We start from the raw sequence: 14259 nt of genomic DNA, 5'->3' as shown, positions 1-14259 counted from the left end.
AAGATATAAAGAAGTTTTTGTTGGTGTGGATGAACCTCTCCGCTCCCCGACCCTTTCCAACAGTCTCCACTAAAAGTAAAAGTGATGTTAACTGTTCATTTATCTGTTTGTAATTATTTCACATTGTTTTCTGCATGTAAAACTACAATTATTCTCTACAAAATGTATTTTCTGATAATATTTTTGGGTGTCTGAAACAGATTTACATTATTTAGTGGGATTTACATAATCTCCAAAAAACATTGCTTCGGGCGGGCCGGGCTGCACGGTGGGTGAGTGGTTAACATGTTGGCCACACAGTCAAAAGATTGGGAAGACCTGGGTTCGAATCTCCATTGAGCATCTCTGTGTGGAGTTTGCATGTTCTCCCCGTGCATGTGTGGGTTTTCTCCGAGTACGCCGGTTTCTTCCCACATTCCGGAAACATGCATAGTCAGGTTAATTGGCGACTCTAAATTGTCCATAGGTATGAATCTGAGCGTGAATGATTGTTTGTCTATATGTGCCCTGCAATTGGCTAGCGACCAGTCCAGGGTGTACCCCGCCTCTCGCCCGAAGTCAGCTGGGATAGGTTTCAGCATACCCCCGCGTCACTAATGAGAATATGCGGCATAGAAAATGGATAAATGGAAACATTGCTTCAGTTTTCGATGGGGATTTTGTGTCCACAATATGAACAAATTTGTTCAAAATTTGGTTGCTTTTCAAATTTGAAATTGAATTTTCACTTTTGTTGTTTTGCATGATTACACAAAAACAATACAGTAATCTCTGACTTATCGTGGTTAATTGTTTGCAGACCCGAACGTCCCTGAAGTAGGATTCCTTATGAGTAAATGGAATATTTTCGTAGTTAGAGCAGAGAAAACCTGTTTACAACCTTCTAAATACGGTTTCAACATTATTAGAGCCATCTAGGCATGAAATAACACCCCTCGTGTGTGTTACTGGTAATGTTTGAGTTGGGGAGTTGAGTGGGGCGAGGACAAACAGTGACGTCTGGGGTTCAGAGTTGAGTTTCAGCTTGGTGTGGGTTATGGCAGCAACAGTAGCCCGTGTTTTTATTAGGGATTTATTTTCGGAATTATTGTGCCTGTTGTGAGATAATTCAAACCTGCAATAAAAGCCTTTTGTTCCGATGATCAAGTCTGGCGCTTGGGCGTCTCACCAAAAGTTACAGTACCATTACCGACACGTAGTGACTAATGCAGAATACTGTTTGCAGAGTACGGATGAATATTTCTACTTTTTTTGCTAAGGGCGCAGTGACCCACCAGATTCAGCAGATGGAGTTGTGGTGTCGGGCAACTGACACCCACTTTTCACAATGTCTTGACATCATCCACAGTCTAGTTAACATTTGTCAATTACCAATACCACCCATCTAGCCATCCTCTTTCTATACAGCTCATACTGTTCAAGGTCACGATTGAGCTGGTGGTACACCCTGGATCTAGGCTGGGGTACACCCTGGACTGGTCGGCAGTCAATCACAGGGCACATGTAGAGACAGACAACCATTGCGGGAGCTTAATCCACACGGGCATGTGGGGGTCCGAGTATCCATAAAAGGTTCTAATTGGTGAATTGGTCTAGATCCATGCTATACGTTTTCCTTCATTTAAAACCGCAGGCACATTTTCATTCTTTTCTATTAGGGGTGCAACAATAGATGTATTCATATTCAGTACCGAACTTAACCGAACCGTGATTTTAAAAGCGAAGTACGTCCCGAACCGTAATTATGGCGTACCGTTACACCCATAATGTCTATGCTGTTTGGGTCTTTATGAAAACCATGAAATACCGCCAAATAAAAATGATAGCTTCCATTGTAAATTTGCATAAAGCACAAAACAAATGTGAGATGCAACCCTGTCAACACAGTGTGTGTGTGTGTGTGTGTGTGTGTGTGTGTGTGTGTTGTGTTGTGTTTGTTTACGTGCTGGTAGTGTAATATCGTTGCCTCCAGTGACGATGTGAGGCTCACATGAAGCTACATGCGAAGCTGCAGGGACACGAAGACAGACACACACACACACACACACACCGATGTAACTGTAGACGCCTAATTGACAGGCTGCTGGAGACTAAGCCAGTCAGGATAGCCAGTCACTTTCACGCTCCCACCTTTATCATGTGTGTATGTGTGGTGTGGGGGTGTGTTGTCAAGTGGTGTGCATGCATTGAACCCACGGGGGAAGTAGTTGTCACTCTTACACTTTTCTGCACATGTACACGGCTCATTTCCTTAGACACACACACACGCACACATCGCATCGTTGTTGTTTTTTTAACAGAACCTACGGACAACTGCAGAATGTGTTTTTCCTGTGGTAATAACAATGATGACACTGGGTGTAGCTGGTATGCATTTGAACTAAAAACAAAATAAATAAACAACAGGAATTCTCCAGGTTTGATCAAACATGATTGCACATCGGAGTGTCCCTTTCTGATGATTTTTCCAGCGCTTTGATAATAAGAATAGATTGGATGGATGTGGTAGTGGCCTGTTAACTTGTCAATGTGATTGCAGCTCTACATATGCCTCTAATGTTACCAATAATTATGTGTGGGTGTGTTGTGATCAGAGCCGGCTCTCCCATTAGGCAACATCGTAATCCCTCGTTTATCGCTGTTAATTGGTTCCTAAGGGTGCCAAAAAAAAAATCAGGGAAAAAATTTGCCTTCAATATATCCATCCATCCATTTTCTATGCCGCTGATACTAATTAAGGTCGCAGAGGCGAGAGGCGGGGTACACCCTGGACTGGTTGCCAGCCAATCACAAGGCACATATAGACAAACAACCATTCACACCTATGGACAATTTAGAGTTGCCTATTAACTTAACATGCATGTTTTTGGAATGTGGAAGGAAACCGGAGTACCAGGAGAAAACCCACGCAAGGACAGGGAGAACATGCAAACACCACACAGAGATGCCCTTGGGCAAGATACTGAACCCCCAGTTGCTCCTGATGCTGCATCATCAGTAGGTAAATGTGCTAACTGTGCCAAAGCACTTTGAGTGTTATACAAGTGAAAGACCATTTACCACATACTGTAGTTATTAGTATGGAAACGCTCACATTGATTCAAATGTAAAGCAGTGCTCAATTTGTAATACTACAAATGATCACAAAAGTATTTTGTTATCATTTGTTATATTTGTAACTTGTTAACCATGTAAACTGGGTGACACGTGGCATCTTACGCCGATGAAGGGGGGTGCCATGTAAACTCTCACAGAGGGTGCCACTTTGGGTGGTCTGGGAGTAAGTAAGACGAGATGTGACAAAAATAGCTTCTATTTCCCTTTTTTTCTCAGTTTTAAATTTCAGTTATTACACATTGTTATGCCAGAGATTAGTGTGTCCTTCCACAATCACACTACAGTCATCCTAATTGCAGTTCAAACATCGTGCCCTCTTTCTATCACGGTTTTTCAAAAATGAATTCATTAGTAAATGATCGCTTTTTTGTGGTTGACTAAGGCCTATTATTAGTAGGACAATCATATAAAGTCAAATTGTACGTATCCATAAGCCTTTTCAGTCATGAAAATGACTAAATGAATGAAAATAAGAAATACAAAAAAATACAAAAATAAGATGTTATATGTGGTGTAATATCTGTGTGCGTCCTTAGGAGGCAGGGCCTGGGAAGTGACGTGTGTTACGTCAGCTATTTACTGTAGGGTTGCTAAGTGTTAGCATGATTAGCAGTGTGGACAATACCGGTGACTGGCATGAGTTGTGGCTGACAGCAGCTCCTGTGTGAATGTTCACTGCACCATTGCAGTAGTATTCTACTACACTGGCCACTAGGTGTCAGGAACGTTACATTGAGACAATAGCCACCAAGTATGCTGTCAATGCTAACGTGTGGGTCTATGTAAGTCTTATTTATGTCTAAAATGTATTTTAACATATTTTCTATTTTTATGTCAACTACGTTGGGTAACAAAAGGGAAAAAGTGATTATTGGAGTGTTATCGCATGTCCCGAGGGCTTTAATATTGTTAAAAAAACGTATTTAGATTTATTTTCTATGCTCTAACTACAATAAAAATATTCCCTTTATAAATAAGGAATACTACTTGGTGAAAATTCACTTATCGGAACCAATTAACTGCGACAAACGAGGGACGACTGTACATGCGACTGGTACAAAAAGGTATAATTTACAGAAAATAGTTTATTCTCCAGTGTGAGCTTCAAAAAATGTATTGAAAACTCAAAATATTTTTCTTGCTGAGCCTAACATGGTGTGTGGACTTATTCGTGAAAAGGCGACAACGACGATTTCTTTGCTGTATTGATTAACATGGATGTAGCCTCACATGCCACAATGAAAGAAAAGGGACACCATCTGTGGCCTGTACTATTAAAGATCGAATTATCTATAAAACCCACTATATAGGCCTTCAGTTGAAAATGAAATGCAAGGCTTCAGGAAGAGAAGCAGCGCCTTATGAACCCCAGTTTTAACAGATCACCTCGTGAGCTATCCCTTAGCTATTTAGTTACGTCCATGAATATATGCAGAGGGGATCCGTCCTTGCTGAGAGCAAAATCTGATAATGCATCAGCAAACACAACTAAGAGTCAGAACAAACCAATCAAGAGCGCTGTCGAAGAAGAGAAAAAAAGAAGAAGCCAAAGGGCTCGCAGCTCATCTTTCCGTCAGCGCACAATAGATTTACAATGAAGTTGTGTTAGACTGGAGGAAAAATAATAATCAATTTAATCACGGCTTGTTGAATCAGCTTTATCTTGTGTGATTAAACCACGTCAATAATGTAATGTTGAATTAGAAAAGCTAAAATGATTACCTGTCTCAAATAAACACAATGAGAGGAAAATTAATTTCTCCCTACGGTGGATGGGATGACAATATTTTGGTTTGTTATGCTATGGCAGCAAGCAAAACGTTTGCTGACAATAAACCTTAAATACAGAAAGACGAATGACTTTCGGAAATGAAATTTTCATTTAAAGCACAAAGTAAGATAACAATACATGCTGATTGTGAAATAAACACAAAAGCAAACCTCAAACATTGTGTGTTTACAGACGATGCCAGGAAATATCACAATTCCGTTTTGTCATCGAAGGTCCCCCAACAGCCACCGCATCCGTGAGGCTATTACCAAAATGAAACATCTGGCGCTCCCATAATGATCAATAGGGAGAAAACACATTACAAGAAGCCGATCCATGAAGTGGGTCCCCACGAGAGGAGACGTAATGACTGAGGAGCGCTGGGTTTGTACATGTTTGGATGTGATTAATAGGACATCACCTGTAATAATGACTTCCTTCTATTTCCAGGCACACAGTAACAAATGACATGCAGGCTGTTTTTACACAACACACAAGTAGGAACCCCCTCCCCCAACACACTTGCTCCCACACTTCCCCCTGTCCACTCTGCCTTAACACTTTAGCCATGTTCCCAACTCCGGACTCGGAGTAAGTGATTTGTCAGGCGTGGAGGCAGCAAGTAGCCTGTAACAAATCTAAGTGACAGGCCCCGAAAATGCAGATACACTCAATCACAAGGCTGACAGAGAGGAACAAGCAGCTTAGGGAGCTGATGAAGTCAAACAGTGTCCAAAAAGTGCTAATAGATGCTTCACTGACTGACAGTGACATTTCCTACATGACACATTTGTCTCTGAAGTGCAAGTGGGCAGGTTCACGCTTATGGCACAATGTCAAATTTTAAAGCAACAGCCACAATGTCACTGCTTCTCCTTCTTTTCTGGACTAAAATTTCCTTTTTTTTTCTGTTGGGATAACCACAAGGGGAGTTAGTGATGCGTCAGTCGCGAACAAAACAGCTCTTAGAGCCGGCTCTTTGAAGTGAACGAGATGTAGTTTTTTCCGCTAAAGCCGCACGTGATTGGTCAAAACGTGTGGTGCTGTGTGTGTCGACACTAAGCAGAAGTGGAAAGACTGGAGGAAGGGGTTACACACACACACAAAAGCTAGAAAGGTGAGCAAAACGAAACACAGCAAACACAAGCTGAGACACTTTGTGCTTCTGAATACTACTCTTTGCTAAAAATAAGCAAAAACTGTTACCTGGGCGCTGCTTTGTCTTTTCGATTTTCACATTTTGATTTATATTTTGTTGTGGAGTTGCAACAATTAATCAATGAATTGATGATTAATCGATTACTCAATTTTTTTTGTTTGGTATCCAACTATTTTAATATTCAATGAATCGTAAATATCTTCTCATGTCAGCCTCTCAAATGTGAATGTTTTTAAATTTCTTTGGTCATCCATGAAAGCGGACCTTATTATCTTTGTGTTTTAGGCAAACCAAGATATTCACACACATCAGCTTTGACTTTGGAAAACTGATTAACAGTTTTGCCTTTCATCTGATATGTTTCGCACCAAACCACTAACTCACTCACTCGACTAGGGCAGGTGTCGGCAACCTTTACTATCAAAACGGCCACCTTCCCCCCTCGCCCACTAAAGAAAAATAGTCTAGAGCCGCAAAACATCAGCACCATCCTATGAACTTTTAAAAGTTAGAATCTTTCTTAATTTGACCAGAATGAAACAAATAGAAGCGTCGTGCGCACGGATGGACTGTAGGGATGACCACTTTTACTACTTTGAAATAAATTACTACTACTACTTTTCATGAAGTGTTGAGCGCTTGTTTTGAAAATGTTCAACATTTTTTGTTGTTTCTTGCCACATATCAAGCATATGCCTCTTTAAAACAGCTTTGTTGACAGATAAGACAAAGGAATCTGTCTGTGAAGAATTAAAAACAATTTTCTTTTGAGATGTTTCTTTTTGGGGAGGATATGTTTATGGTGACCTTACCGTGGGGGGAAAAGACTTCTCTGGCGCATCTTAACACCCCCTCCCTTCCACACGCTCACCCAATCACCTGTCATAACTCAGGCAAGATGCATTCACGGTCATACAGAAAGTCAGATATTTTTAACTCTTTGCAAAAATGTGCATTTTTCCTACTAAGGTGTTAGCTTAGGTTAATCAACAAAGAAAATAATTATTTTGTTTTGCAGTGTTTTGTCAATGTTGTTTCACTGTAAATAGTTGGAAATGTATAAATAATACACACAATCAGATTGGACCTTGTTGTCTAATTGGCATGTGATTAATCTGAAGCGTGTTGTTTCGACTGGGCCTAACTGTGTAATCAGTTAGGCCCTAGACGGACCAAATCAATATGAACCAAACACAAGCAGTGTTTTGGACCGCAACATATCAGAAAAGCCAAAGGTGATGTGTGTGACTATCATGTTTTGCCTAAAACACAAAGATAGCAGGTCTGCTTTCATGGATGACAAAAGAAAATTTTAAATAGTCACATTTGAGAATCTGAAATTGAATACGAAAATAGCTGATTAATCATCGATTCATCAATTAATTGTTGAAGCTCTAGATGCTACTTTGTTTTTGTACTTCAGTATTGGTTTTCTGTAGCAATCTGTTCCATGTCGATAGAGCCATATAAATAACAAACATTTGATATAATTCAATTTTTACATTAGAAATGGATTTAAGCGCCCAAAACATCAAAGGAACCGTTTGGGAGACGCAATAGCTGGCTCTTTTTAGGGAGCCGGCTCCCTGAGAGAGTGGGAATTCCCACCACTAAAAGAAAAACGCTGAAATGTCAGTGTGTATAATTATTTTAAAAAAATGTACCGCATTGTTAAACTGATATCTGTATTGCTAGTGCATGTGGCCATATCAGTGTTCAACACACACCATAAAGACTTGACACAAGCACTTCATCACTAAAGCAAATGTATATTCCCACTCCTGCCGCAAAGATGGGGGGGATTCATCTTCTGTGAGGATTAATAAATAGCATGGAAAACAATAAAAAAACTCTATACCTCCCCTCCCCCGCTTTCCACAAACACACACACACTTCCCGTCCATTCACATAGAAATTGCTTCAGTCCTTTTAGTCAATCTGGCTAATGCAAAAATCATGTATGTCTGTCTTTAAATATTTAAAGTCAAACAGCAGCGCGATTGAAATACAATGCTGAAGAAGCATTACTCTCCTCTTGGAGAGAGAGAGGGAGCGGGAGAGCGCCACGAGAGGCTATTTTTGATGACAATTTTACTCTCAATGCAAGAAGTTTGAGGCAGCATCAGAGGAAAAGGGTTTGCCGAGCAAAAGTACACCACATACGTGAGCGTCCTGTTTTTTTCCCTACAGGGAGCAGCCTCTGATATTTGACATAGTCAGTGGCGACGCAGAGAGGGAAACACACAGCCGTAGCGGGAGCGCTGTTGCCGCGTTAAACTTAGTGAGACGAGACGCAGCTCACCGATGGAGCCAAAGTCATGAATGATGAATGAAGAAATGCATCATAGGGACCACTCACTCCCTGGAGAGGACTCCACGCACAGATTGATGCCTGGAAGTTTTCTGCTTCTTTCCATGTGTGACAGTTTTGTACAAACAAAACAAGCCTTGCAAAGAAAATATATTTCCCCCTGCGTTTGATTTAATAAGTTCAGATAATGCAGCGATGTTTGATGATCCAAGACGGTGGGAGAACTTTGAGAAACTTTCCCACTCACCACAGTGAAGTCATCCGCTGAGCAGTTCTGCCCACTGAAGTTGCAGCTCATGAGCATCTCGTCCAGCTGATGTCCCGTCCTGTTGAAGATGTCCTGCATGTCAGGGGCAGGATACATGAGATCTGTGGGCTTGTGTCCGTCCCTGTTTTTGGGGGGCAGTCCCGTCAAGTTAGCCAGGTGGTAGATGTCGGCATCAGTGAGCGCGGAGAAGCGGAAGCGGTTGATGTTGCAGATGGTGACGGCTGGGAAAACCATCTCTGGGGTCGCCTCTTCATTCAGGGCTGTGACATGGGGGTGCTCCAGGTAGGAGATAGCACACTTTGCCGCCTGGTAAACAAACAGTGCCAGTGAAGTGAGAAAGGCAAGCGCCCACAGAGTCTGCCGGATGCCAAGACGACCAGAGACAAAGATGTGATTAATCCCATGTAGGGTGCAGGAGTTAGCAAACCCAGCCAAGTCCTTGGCCGGAGGTGCACAGCTCTCCTCGATCAGACTCTCCTTGTCCCCATCCTGCTTGTTTTTCTGCTTCTCATCCTCCTCTGCAAACTTGATTTTGCAAACAAATTCGATAGGCATGGGGGCAGCCAGGTCTGCGTTTGGGTTTTTTATAGCAGCTATCAGCCCTGGATCACTTTCTCCTGTGACTTCCTTGCCGTTTGTCCTCTGAGCAAGAAACAACTCCAGAAAGAAGAGAGAGAAACAGAGGAGAATGCGCTGCTTCTGCTGCCGATGCTGCCTGCGCTGTGACTGATAGTGTTGCTGCTGCTGCCTCTACCACGGATCCTTGTGACCAGAGTGCTGCCGCTGTGCTGCTTTGCTCTCAACACTTGTCTCACTCCTTGATCAGCTCACACGCTCTTGCATATCAGCCGTAATACAGCTGTCATAAAGTACAAAATTAAAATAAATAAATAAACACCTTACACACTGCCTAAGACCGACAGACGTAAATTCAGCGCATTGAGTTGGGCTAAAACAGGAACAGAGTGTTCAATAATTCATGAGAAGGTAACGTGGTGATTATTTCCTCCTCAGTGGCGCAAGTTGCAAGCTGTGGTCATCCCTATGATTCCTACAGACAACCCCCACACACAGCCTTCCCTTCAAAGCCTAAATGTTTGGATGCCCATAGATCACAGTTAATGTCAAAGGTTTTGTCCTAAACATTCAATGTTGGTGGGATGGATGGATTCAAGATTCAAGAGTTTTATTGTCATATGTATAGTAAAACAGGCAGTTATACTATGCAATGAAATTCTTATTCTGTTCATTCTCCCAAGAAAAGAAAGACAAACACAAGAAAAAGAATAAAAACATATGCATGGATGGATGGATAGATAGATACTTTATTCATCTCCAAGAGAAATTCACAATTACAGGTGTCCCCGGGTTTTTACCACCTAATCAAGTCTATAGAAAAGGACAGCGTTAAAGCACAAATGGAAAATGTCTTGTTTTGATTGTTTTTTTATTGGGTTAAGGTTGAAAGCGTTAAAAAGTAAATCGATTTTGATGAAACTTATGGACCCATTAAATTGTGGCGCGAATCCAGATGAAATGTGAATTGGGAAATGGCTTTTCTCGATTTAGCAATTGGGTCACCCTCTGAATTCTTCCCTGAAGACTGCCTTGAATACACTAGGTCCCCAACTAACGAACACAATTGGTTCCAGACGACCGTTCGCAAGTCGATTTGTTCGTAAGTCCAACAAAGGTAATTTACCAATGATATAGGTACTACATGTACGTGTATACATATACATTATATGTGTATGTATGTAAATATGAGTTTGGATGTAGTGGTAATATTAAACGAGGATAATTAATGAAAAAAAACAATAATAAAAATGATATAATAATACGTAATGATAAATGTTATTTACCTTTGAAGAGGAGTGGTCGAGCATATGGCATTGTGGTGGAGGAGGAGGAGTTATTGAAAAAAGGACAAATGGTCGTCGTCGTTAGACTCTTCTAAAAGAGGTAGTGTTCTGTGGGTGGTGTAGAATTAAGCAGGCCTATTAATTCTTCATAAACTTTAATCACACGCTTTGTCCGAGTTGCATCGTACAGCTACAATTAAAGCTTTGCATTTCTCCTTTACACTCTCTCCCCACCTTCTTCCTCTACCTGTTGGTCCCATTAGCAGTGTCACAGTGCCCTCTACTGGTCAAGCATGTAGCAGTATAAATATGGAGTTACTACAAGGCAAAATACATGAAAATATAGACCAGTCAGCTTGCGTTCGTATCTCTGAATGTTCACAAGTCGGATGTTTGTAAGTTGGGGACCTAGTATATTAGCGATGTGCAGATTACTAAAACATCAATGTCTCCGATACTAGATCTTTAAGCGCTAAAATCGAGTCTCAAATCAAAATATCGATACTTTGATATTTTACGTGGAACAGAGTGGAAAGCAAGTAATCTATTTGAGATCTTGACATCCAAATGATATGCGGTTGCTAGAAACTACTTTTTCTTCCAGCTGGGTAAGTGCGTAATGTGTAAGTGCAGCTGCACAGTGCTGCCAGTCTCAGTCTACTGAAACAATGGGGGTGATCGTAAACGGATGTAAATGATTTTGTACTGTTTTTCTGTTGTTGTACTATATTCGCTTGGCGAAATTGTAAATCACGCCGCTATTTCAACATACTTCACAGTTGAAAATAAATTACTCTGATGTCTGGTATTTTTTATGCTATGGAGCTATGCTATGATTCGAAATACACTACTTTTAACAAATTTGCCAGACATATTAGGTGTATTTTCACAAAGTATCGGCACCAGATCGGGCGATACCAGCCTGAATTTTACTCTGTTTTGCATCAGAAAGGAAATCTGCGGTAAGATGAAAATTATTTTTAAGACAAAATTATCATTTTTTAAAATTCCTGTTTATGAAATCAGATAAATAACAACTGGTATTTGGCTCAACAGTTCTCTGATGACCCTTTACTTGTAATTAAGGCTGTCACATGATCAACATCTTTACTCTGATTAATCACATTTATTAAAGTAATTAATCATCATAAATCACCATTTGGAAATATGTCTGAAACATACCATTTTTTTTACTGTATTTTATTAACAGAAAGATAAACGATGTATATACATATATATATGTACGTATGTATATGTATTAACAGCTCCAAATGGACTGAAAATGTAAATCAAGGTAAAAGATACCGCACATTTAAACATCTATTTGATTAACACTAGTCTCTTTAATAGTAGCAGAGCATTTGAATCACACTGTATCCATGGTATTATACACAATAAGGGGTTCCATTCAAAGACACACAAAATTTAAGTTGATTCACATGTTTTGAGTGTATTTTCTGAAATTTTCGTGCAGACGTAAATGCAGAAAATTGTACTTCCGCATTAGGAGTTACAAAGTTATAAGAATGTCCACTCTGTTTTTATTTGTCTTTATCTTTATTTATACCACATGTATAAGAGGACAAACGGAGAGACGTGTTTGCGAGTTGGAGATACATATATAGTTTTGGAATTGCGCTGCTGTTGATGTGTTAAGGTAGGAATAAAGTTATAAAAGAGCGTCAGACTCTGTGTGACACTCGGGGGATGCTACACTGTGCCAGCTGCATCTCAACAGGTGTGTGAGTGACAGAAAAGCACTTATTCACATGGGGGTGAAGTCGTTTGGCGCCACCTGCTGTTTTTTACATAAAAATCTCTAAAACTCACATGTAAGACAACTCATCTTTTTTGGATGTACTATCTAGGGGAAAAATACTGATTTATATTTGTGTCAATGTGGTAATGGCCTCACATTTTAGTTACAATGGAATTGTTCCTCTGCTCCAGAGTAAAAAATGGTATGATGTTGTTGTGAGCTGAGAGGCACACTCAAACAGAAATACCGCAGTCCATGATTTTTCTCCTTCTTTTCAAGCTAACATGCCTGTCAGAGATGAAGAAAGGTGACATCATACAACTCAATGTGAACACCCACTGCTGCTAAATATGTTGAAATGAAATATCGATCCAGCATTTTTTTTTTTGACAGTGTACTGTATACAGTGTGTCTCAGTCCTGCTAATGGCCCTTTCACCAAGTTTTCAAACAAAATTATGCAAACACTCGGCAGGGATGGGAGAGCCCTAATGCACGCAATTTCCTTTTAGCTGGAATTAGTCATGTGAGTCACATCACACGGGGCTATGACCTCCAGAGAAAACTCCCATTTAATTGTGAATTAAACCATTATAATCAGAGCTGCTGAGTAGCATTAGAATACCACAAAACTGTAAAGGCTACAAAAGAATTCCACTTTAAGTGGCTTTGAATGGTCTTGTAATGATGTCGATGGCAAAAAGGACGAAAGCTAGGGGAGTAATATGAATATGGCTAAAGTGAGAAGTCACCTACAAGTGCAATTCCTGAAGCTGAATCCTGTCATAGGAGCAGTTTTATCAGAACAGTGCTTCCGAGTACTTACCTATTACATGATTCGTAGCTTTGTCAGCGGCGTGTAAGGCGACAGACAGAATGTTTGGACAATATTGTCTGAAAAAAGTGGAGTCTAGTAGGAGAGCATACACAATACAATTACCCCTCGTTTATTGTGGTTATTTGGTTCCATACCCGACTTTGATAAGTGAATTGCTGGGAAGTTGGATTCCTTATTGAAAAAGTTTCGATTTTTGTAGTTAGAACATGGAAAAATGATCTCTTTACGATCTCCTAAATAATATTATTCGAACCGTCTAGACATGAAATAAGACCCCCATAGTTAGCTTAACACTTGTATTACCCAATATAGTAGACATAATAAGTGATAATAAGACATAAATAAACATAATAGTTTATTGTTAGCATTGGGAGAGTTCCTTGTTCCTTTTTTTGCTTCCTAATTTGTTCTTTCTTGAACTTGTATCGCAAAATGTATGGTCGCATGTATGGTCACATTTATGATATATATTTTATATTGTTTGAATTAATAGAATATGGAAATTATCATTTTTTTTGTAAGCAAAATTACACTTTGTCAGTTGTCAAAAGGCACTATAATTAGTGGGATATTTCAAATGTAGCCACTAGGGGGCTGAGCAACAATTCGCTCTAGGGACGACGTTACTTCCTCATTCCACTGAGGAGGCTTGTTTGGAGAAGGACGTTGCTAGCTTGTCTCATTCATCTATCCCTGTTTTAACAGGTAAGTGCCAATTACTGTCATTTCCGGTGTATAAGCCGCTACTTTCTTCTTAAACTTTGAACCCTGCGGCTTATACAGCGGTGCGGCTAATTTATGACCATGTTCTAATCTCGTGACATCACCTATACTTCAGAACTACTACTGATTGTTTAAATACTGTCCCACTGAGTCAGTGAGGAAACGGTAGCTCCTTCTTTGGCAGGAGCCAATCACGAACTACTCTAAACTTCTTCCCCATAATGCATTTCGTCCAGCAGAGCAGTTCATTGGCCAATGGTTGCCATGGTGAGAGCTCATGAGTCAGACTGTTTCGATTTCCAATGGGTTGATGAGCTCGTTGTGAGTTTTCAAGAGGTGCTTGGTTCTCATGGGCTCGTGCGCGCCACAATATGTCTTTTTATGACGTGGACATGTGTGGTTCATAGCCGGTGCGGCTTGTACAAGTACAAATCTGTTTTTCTCTCTAAATG

The 14259-nt window shown here is 40.4% G+C and overlaps 1 protein-coding gene across 2 annotated transcripts in view; it reads right to left on the bottom strand.

The window, feature by feature from the left end:
* asic4a (acid-sensing (proton-gated) ion channel family member 4a) overlaps positions 1-9587 on the bottom strand; it is a 142686-nt gene extending 133099 nt beyond the window's left edge. For both annotated transcript variants that reach the window (XR_008572527.1, XM_054788199.1), the window contains exon 1: positions 8606-9587. Coding sequence is in view for 1 of the 2 variants with exons in the window: in XM_054788199.1 (XP_054644174.1) it covers positions 8606-9181 (576 nt within the window). In the remaining variant the exon portion in view is untranslated. The remainder of the gene's footprint in view (positions 1-8605) is intronic.
* Between the last annotated feature and the right edge of the window lie 4672 nt (positions 9588-14259).

Source organism: Dunckerocampus dactyliophorus, chromosome 9 (assembly GCF_027744805.1).
Source record: "Dunckerocampus dactyliophorus isolate RoL2022-P2 chromosome 9, RoL_Ddac_1.1, whole genome shotgun sequence".
NCBI classification, from domain to species: Eukaryota; Metazoa; Chordata; class Actinopteri; order Syngnathiformes; family Syngnathidae; genus Dunckerocampus; species Dunckerocampus dactyliophorus.
This window is presented reverse-complemented; position numbering and strand designations above follow the sequence as displayed.